Raw genomic sequence first — 8,569 nt, 5'->3', positions numbered from 1 at the left:
ACTCCCTAGAAAGGCCAAAACCTAGGAAGAAACCTAGAAAGGAACCAGGCTATGTGGGGTGGCCAGTCCTCTTCTGGCTGTGCCGGGTGGAGATTATAACAGAACATGGCCAAGATGTTCAAATGTTCATAAATGACCAGCATGTTCGAATAATAATAAGGCAGAACAGTTGAAACTGGAGCAGCAGCACGGCCAGGTGGACTGGGGACAGCAAGGAGTCATCATGTCAGGTAGTCCTGGGGCATGGTCCTAGGGCTCAGGTCTTCCGAGAGAGAGGAGAGAATTAGAGAACGCACACTTAGATTCACCCAGGACACCGAATAGGACAGGAGAAGTACTCCAGATATAACAAACTGACCCTAGCCCCCCGACTCATAAACTACTGCAGCATAAAATATCACTGCTTGTGTGAAAAATGTTTTTGTCTAATGCAGCTGTATTGATCCTCTGGGAAGAATAAACTTGGTTAAGCTTTCATAATGTCTGAGTTTTTTACACTGAGAATTAGAACCTAACAGTATGAAGAAAAGACGCCGATATAGGGGATGTAGGTCCAGGTGCCTTGTGAGAATTTGTCGCTAGTAGGTAACCCGCCTCTCATCTGTCCTATTGGCCAATGTATAATCATTGGAGAATAAACTGGATGAGCTCCATTCAAGACTATCCTACCAACAGGACATTAACTGTAATATCTTATGTTTCACCGAGTCTTGGCTGAACGACGACACGGATAATATACAGTTGGCTGTTTTTTCTGTGCATCGGCAAGACAACAGCTGCCTCCTGTGTCTATTTACCAATAACAGCTGGTGCACGAAATCAAATATTAAGGAAGTCTCAAGGCTTTGCTCGCCTGAGGTAGAGTATCTCATTATAAGTATACTTGTTATTTGGCCATTGGCCCAGTTGTACTGCAAGGACTTCTTATTGGTCAACCCCAGGCTAGGAGGGGGGGGGGGGGGGGGGGGGGGGGGGGGGGTTAGAAATATCATCCTGTTCCTTTGTTCTGTGGAGAAAAGCTGAGGACAGGGGAGACTGAACATCTATCTCCCAGCATAACATCTATGATTTGTCCTTCTCAAATCTACTTTTCTCTCATTTGCTTTGGGGTTGGTTATTGAATAACATCAACTGCTAACCATTCACTAGGCCGCAGGGCCAGGCGGATTACCAGAACGTGTACATGTTTCAAGCAGAACACCATAGTCCCTGTGCCCAAGAACACCAAGGTAACCTGCCTAAATGACTACCGACCCGTAGCACTCACGTCTGTAGCCATGAAGTGCTTTGAAAGGCTGGTCATGGCTCACATCAACACCGTCATCTCAGAAACCCTAGACCCACTCCAATTTGCATACCGCCCCAACAGATCCACAGATGATGCAATCTCTATTGCACTCAACACTGCCCTTTCTCACCTGGACAAAAGGAACACCTACCTGAGAATGCTGTTCATTGACTACAGCTCAGTGTTCAACACCATAGTGCCCTCAACTCATCACTGAGCTAAGGACCTTGGGACTAAATACCTCCCTGTGTAACTGGATCCTGGACTTCCTGATGGGCCGCCCCCAGGTGGTAAGGGTAGGCAACAACACATCTGCCAAGCTGATCCTCAAGAAATTCCACAAATGACTTTTTACGAGGCACACCTGTTAATTGAAATGCATTCCAGGTGATGACCTCATAAAGCTGGTTGAATGCCAAGAGTGTCCAAAGCTGTCATCAAGGCAAAGGTTGGCTACTTTGAAGAATCTCAAATGTAAAATAGATTTGGATTCGTTTTATGGTTACTACTGTGTTATTTCATAGTTTTGATGTCTTCACTATTATTCTACAAAGTAGAAAATAGTAAAAATAAAGAAACCCTTGAGTTTTGACTGGTTCTGTACATATCACCTAATTGCCTCAACTAACCTTTACTCCCACACTGACTTGGTACCAGTACCAAGTCACATATCCTTGTTATTTTATTGTTGGTCTTTTATTTTTAACTTTATTTAGTAAATATTTTTAAATGCATTTTTTGCAACATTTTTAACTTGTAAGTAAGCATTTCACGGTAAGGTCTACTACACCTGTTGTATTCGGTGCATGTGACAACATTTGATTTGATCTCCTCCCTGCTTATCACTCGCTGTATGTGTGTTTTCTGCGTTACAGACGAATGCGAGAAGGTGGAGCATCAAGTCCAGAAGATCATCCACGAGATGGAGAACATTTTGGGAGAGCCTCTTCTGAGTTATTTATAATCTGTGTCCCACTCCCCACCTCTTGACCACCAAACAAGGGCCCAGATTGGCCCCTAGCCCACTATGTAAGTCCCCCTCCATCAGAAGCCTGAGCCTCAGCCCCTGTCCCCAGTTTAGCCATGATCTGTTTCCCAGAACCATGTGTCAACCCTGCCTCAATCATTCATATCGATATCTGGTACATGTAGGATGGATCTCAAGCAATAGGATAATAAACGGTTAGCCAAATATGTATCATGTGGGAATGAGAATAGGAATAGATTGATATTTTTTGTTATTTCTGTTTTCCCATAATGAAAAGCTTTTTATGGCAACTATTTAACTCATGACATTTTCATACAATCTAACAAAACCAAATATGTAGGGTTGGAGGAGCGCGTTGTGGTTGGAGGAGAACACTTACATTTTGTCAAGGCGTAGATGGGTGACCGAGACTGAGGCGAGTGGACTTTTCAGGTTTGGATGGAGTCCCGGAAAAATAGTGTGGTACGCCATACGGTTAAAACATGTGCCTATGACAATTAATACAACATGCCCAAAAAACTATAGGCTATTACAGCATTTCAGCCGCATTTACATTTTGTGAATTGACTGGATGCTGGGTGGTATATACGCTCCAAATTGCGTTGTGGTTGGAGGAGAACACTTACATTTTGTCAAGGCAAAGATGGGTGACAAAGTCCACGGAGGCGAGTGGACTTTTCGGGTTTGGATGCTGAAATACTTTTGTGAGTGGACCAACGTACGCGGGTAGCCTACAGGAGCGTCTTTGTTAATAAGCGATTGTTTGACAATCAGATGAAAACATTGACTGATTGGGTTTATGCCACATTAAAAAGCATAGGCGGCGTGTCCATAAGGCTAAGATTTCCCTAAAGTAAATTGAATTGCCAAAATATATAGCCTAATTGGCTTTCTCCTGTCTACACAGAAAGAAACAAATTCGTTCTAACTTGGCCACTAAACCAGAAAGCATAATTTGGCCACAGAGGCTAATTAGCCTCTTTAAATATATATATATAAACTGGTGTGGATTGTGTTAGTGGGAAGGGTCCGCAATTTGGGCAGCGGGCGCTGCAAATACCAAAATAGGTGATTGTTGAGTTGTGACTGTAGGTGAAAAGCAGAGATCCAGCCAGGCATATCGCAATATTTAAAAATACAATCACTGAAAAACTGTTTGGAAAGCAAATGGTTATTGCTGTAAATGTATTACTTTTAGTTATCAAAACTCTTAGGCTACTGATCGCTCAATTCAGTTATCTTATTGACACCAGCAGAGAAGATCGGCCATATCCCGAACGCTAAATACAAGGCGGAAGATTAGGTTATGCAATTTTTAATTCTGAGCCGCTAACCCTTGATGATGCTGGGGCGGTGCCGAAACTTTTACCTCTAGACGTGGCCCGTTACAGCGGACATAGGCTCCCAGTTGGGTTTAGGCTACTGTATCACGCTCAAGCCGGTGTGCCTTTTGATTTCAGTGAACAATTTGATAGTGCAAGCAACTCCTGCGCAGCTCTCCTGTGCTCCTGTACAGTGTGTCCCGACACAGGATAATGGTCCTTATAAAGAGCTCGAGAGGATTACAACTCGCCTTCCGAATTTATAAGCGAAGTCATCATCACTCAGTTGGAATTATTGGAGCGCCTTTTTCAAAAGGACAGGTGTGTACTGTAGGTAATTTATTATAGTCTATTGATAGGTATACCATTCGATATGTTATCGAATAGGCTTAATATACTACTGTTCAGATACAATAAACTATACATTTGTGATATATTATGTGTTGCTATAATACACAGTCCTATTAATCTATATATATTGCAGCCGAGGGATGGTGTGGAGAAAGGACCAGACCTCATTCGCTCTGCCGGATTGGTGGAAAAGCTCAGAGCGCAAGGTGAGGTCCTGATATTGCGTTTTACACTCATTCTGTGTAATAGGTTATAGGTAGCTACAGTGCAGAAAGGAAGACACTTGCGCTGAATAAAATTGTGAAAATAGATAATGTACAGTGAAGGGAATCTGTTTACAATCTGTTTTCTGTAAGCTATTGATTTGATCAAATGAGTAAGTGATCTCTCTAAGATCAGTCTCCAGATATCTAACATTTTGTTTTACTTGGCTTGGCAGAAGTGTTGAGATAAATAATTTAACACATTGGGGATCAGTTTGAAACCTGGTGTCAAATGACAATAGCATTTACACGAGCGAACAGCATGATTGACTTTCCATGGCCGCATTCAATTCAGAGGAGGCTGGTGGGAGGAACTATAGAAGGACGGGCTCATTGTAAGGGCTGGAATGGAGCGAATGCGTCAAACAAATAAAATAAAATAAAAATGTCACATGCGTGACTCACTGTGAAATGCTTACTTACAAGTCTTTAACCAGCAATGACGTTTTAAGAAAAATAAGAGTAAAGAAAATATTTACAAAATAAACAAACGTTTTTTGTTAAACTAACACAATTAAATAACAATAACAAGGCTATATACAGGGGTACCTGTATCGAGTCAATATGGGGGTTTCCATATGTTTGATGTGTTTTCCATATGTTTGACGTATTTGATACAGATCCATAAACTCCATTCCAGCCATTACAATGAGCTCATCCTTCTATAGCTCCTCACACAAGCCTACTTAGGTTCAATTCTAGGGCAGTTCTGAACCATAGGCTAGGGTACAAAGAGAATCCTTTTGGGGAAAAATACACCTGAACTTAAACTTGAGATCATGACCAGGATATCACCGAACAGGAGTGGTGTCCTTTGGAAAGACTACCAGTGAGACTGACCTGTCCTCGGAAGTGTTTAGTCATGAGAAGTCTTCCTGGGAAGGCGTGAGAGGGACTGAGGGATCTGTGTGATCCAAGTGGATTAACACGTGAGCAAGATCTGTCTGTCTGTGTCCCCGTGTCAGCTTCTGCCCATGTGTGTGTTCACGTGAGATCAGAGACATCCTAGGCACCTTCTCTGTTTTATTCATGGAACACAGCACAAGGGATCTGATAGGCCTAGCTCTCCTGACCTTGCATAACTCCCCCTTCCATGAGTGTGTGTGTGTGTGTTTGGGTTATGACAATGGTAGCCTCCTGCACACAGTATGCATGCCAGTGAAAGTGTGCTCACTCACTCACCCACCAGCAACAGTTGAGGGCGGGGGGGACAAGTGCTCTGTCAATGCTTAGCCTGCCTGTGTGCACCACAGAGAGAATATCAGACAGACATCTCAACCAGTAACATAGTAACAAACACAGTAAAATAAGTAATTTATTTAAACTTTGAGAGAGCTCATTTGCATTGGCAAAATGGGGAGGATTCAACATTTTGCATCTAGGCAAAATGGAGGAGTTGTTTTACATTGCAAATAAGCTTAGAGGCAAGGATTAGGTCAGGGGTATTCAACTCTGACAGGCCTGGGCAACCCCAGTGCTCGGGGGCCTGATTGAGGTAACACTTGTGCCCCAGTCCCAGCTAACACACCTGACTACAATAATCAACTAATCATGATCTTCAGTTTAGAATGCAATTATTTTTAATCGGCTGTGTTTGCTAGGGATGGGGGGAAAATGTGACACCAATCAGGCCCCCGGGGCCTGGAATTGCACAGGCCTGCCCTACGCGGTCCAGAGCCTGCTGGTTTTCTTTTCTACCTGCTAATTAATTGCACACTCCTGGTGTTCCAGGTCTAACTCAGTCCCTGATTAGAGGGGAACAATGAAAATGCAGTGGAACTGGCTTCGAGGTCCAGAGTTGAGTTTGAGGGGACTATGTTATAACATGTACATCACATGTCAAACTCATTCTACTGAGGGCCGAGTGGCTGCGGGTGTTTCGCTCTTTGCTTGTACCTAATTGATGAATTAAGGTCACTAAATTAGTAAGGACCTCCCCTCATCTGGTTGCATAGGTCTTAGTTGTAAGGAAAAACCAAACCGGCAGACACTAGGCCCTCCCATGGAATGAATTTGATATGATGTACATGAATGGTACATTGTAATTACTATGGTGATCCATTGATACCTTATTAATGAGAGTGTGTGGCTTTTCTTTTCAAAATGATGCATTGAGAGCTCCTTGATTCATTTTGACACTAGATTACTGTAAGTGCATTGACTAATACATTTCCTTCGGTGACTGTTGTGTTGCCCAATCTCATCCTCTGCAGGCTGTGCAGTCAAAGACTATGGCAACGTGACGTTTGAGGAGGTGGCCAACGATGAGCCCATAGGCAATGTGAAGAGACCCAGAGCGGTGGGCAGCGCCAACCAACGTCTGTCTGCTGCCGTCCACGCCGTGAAGAATGACGGACACACCTGTGTGATGCTGGGAGGAGACCACAGGTGTGTGTGTCATATCCACTCATATTAGAGCAAGAGCCCAGTGTCAACAACCAGCCAAAATTCACAGGATTGTGGGCAGGGTGTTTTTCCTGACTATATGATATGGAATTCACTCATGATTGTGTCCAGTTTGGCGATAGGCTCGATCCAGGGGCATGCAGCAGCTAAGAAGGACCTCTGTGTGGTATGGGTGGACGCCCATGCAGACATCAACACACCCCTGACCTCCCCTACAGGCAATATCCACGGACAGCCCATGTCCTACCTCATCCACGAGCTGCACTCCAAGGTGATCTCTCTCTATCCTTCTCTCTCTCCTCCTATTCCCCCCAAAGGCATCCCCAAGTTTTAATATTTCAAATAGTGTACCATAAAACATGTGGTTGTTTTGCCCTGCAACAGAGTTGAACATGTTAGATCAGCCACACCTTGGTATTCGCAATACCAGTATTTACACAGTTATGTAATGTCAGTTATTTTTGAGCATTTACTGGAAGACTTCCTCTTCCTGTGCTCGTCCTTGATCATCATACATTTTTTAGGAACTGATTATAAAATGAAAAATGTTGATAGAGATTAGTCATATCAGTTGTTTACATTTTAGGTGGTGACAGTATATATCTTTTTAATTTAACTAGGCAAGTCAGTTAAGAACAAATTCTTAACAATAACGGCCTACCGGGGAACAGGTGGGTTAACTGTCTTGTTCAGGGGCAGAATGACACATTTTTACCTTGTCAGTTCGGGGATTCGATCCAGCAACCTTTTCGGTTACTGGCCCAACACTCTAACCACTAGGCTACCTGCCCCAAAATTCTACATGGGTGTGAGCTACAGTTCTAGATGCGGACTTGTCTCCTTTTCTTTGATTGATTAGATTCCAGTTCTGCCCAACTTCTCCTGGATAAAGCCATGTGTATCAGCCAAAGACATAGTCTACATTGGCTTGAGAGACGTGGATCCAGAAGAGCAGTAAGTTTTCGCCTGTCATTCTGACTCATACATCGTATTATATAACCTTTCACTTCACCCATTTGTTTACTGAAGAATGAAAAACTCTTCCATTTGTAGCCATATCCTGACGTTGCTGGGTGTCAAAGGTTACTCCATGACAGAGGTGGATCGCCTTGGAATATCCAAAGTGATGGAGGAGACATGTGACTACATCTTCTCAAAGTATAACCGCAACAATTTTGTTTTAATTCCTTGCTATTAAATGGTAGACTACATCGGACACTGATAAATCAATGTGAATATTGTTCTGATGGCAAAACACTGATTTGAATGAATTGATTTAACAGGGTGAAGAAGCCCATCCACCTGAGCTATGACATCGATGCCCTGGACCCATCCATCTCCCCGGCCACAGGAACACCAGTAGTGGGAGGGCTGACCTACAGAGAGGGAGTCTACATCACAGAGCACATCTGTCAGACAGGTGAGCGATCTCTCACACACACACAGTAGAGGCTGCTCCAATGTAGTCAGGTGGTCAGTCAGGTGTGTGTTGAGCTGCGTTTTGTCTCCACAGGGATGCTGTCTGCAGTGGACATGGTGGAGGTGAACCCAAAGAGAGGCAAGACAGAGGAAGAGATCAGCTCCACGGTCAACACTGCAGTAGATCTGATACGTGGCTGCTTCGGAAAGCTCCGGGAGGGAAACCACCCTGCAGACTACAAGATGCCCCTGCCTTGAGCTGCCAACTACCACAGAGCCTTCGATTACAGTGAAGGGCTGTGGCCAGCACCACCTTTCTGCACTTCAAAGTCATCTTGACTCTTTTTCTGTAATCCAGTTAACAAATTGCCCTTTGTATCAAATCATGGAGAGATTAAAATAGATACCATATTTTTTTTCTTCAGAACTGCTTCAGGGTTTGGTTGGTATTAATATTGTACCAGAGGTAATATAGGAATACTTCTGCAGTTCCAGTCAATCGAGTCTGGTCTGGACAAATGTCACACTTACA

At 43.6% G+C, this 8,569-nt stretch overlaps 1 protein-coding gene across 1 annotated transcript; it reads left to right on the top strand.

Moving 5' to 3' along the window:
• Positions 1-3,377: 3,377 nt before the first annotated feature.
• On the top strand, positions 3,378-8,464 carry LOC100136179 (arginase-1). The gene is made up of 8 exons (XM_021564871.2): positions 3,378-3,919; positions 4,083-4,155; positions 6,426-6,600; positions 6,730-6,889; positions 7,478-7,572; positions 7,672-7,776; positions 7,902-8,038; positions 8,132-8,464. The coding sequence occupies exons 1-8, from the start codon at positions 3,812-3,814 to the stop codon at positions 8,293-8,295; spliced, it is 1,017 nt and encodes a 338-aa protein (XP_021420546.2). The 5' UTR covers positions 3,378-3,811; the 3' UTR covers positions 8,296-8,464.
• Positions 8,465-8,569: the final 105 nt, after the last annotated feature.

Source organism: Oncorhynchus mykiss, chromosome 16, assembly GCF_013265735.2.
Source record: "Oncorhynchus mykiss isolate Arlee chromosome 16, USDA_OmykA_1.1, whole genome shotgun sequence".
NCBI classification, from domain to species: Eukaryota; Metazoa; Chordata; class Actinopteri; order Salmoniformes; family Salmonidae; genus Oncorhynchus; species Oncorhynchus mykiss.
The sequence above is the reverse complement of the archived record's forward strand: the minus strand, read 5'-3'. Positions and strand labels throughout refer to the sequence as shown.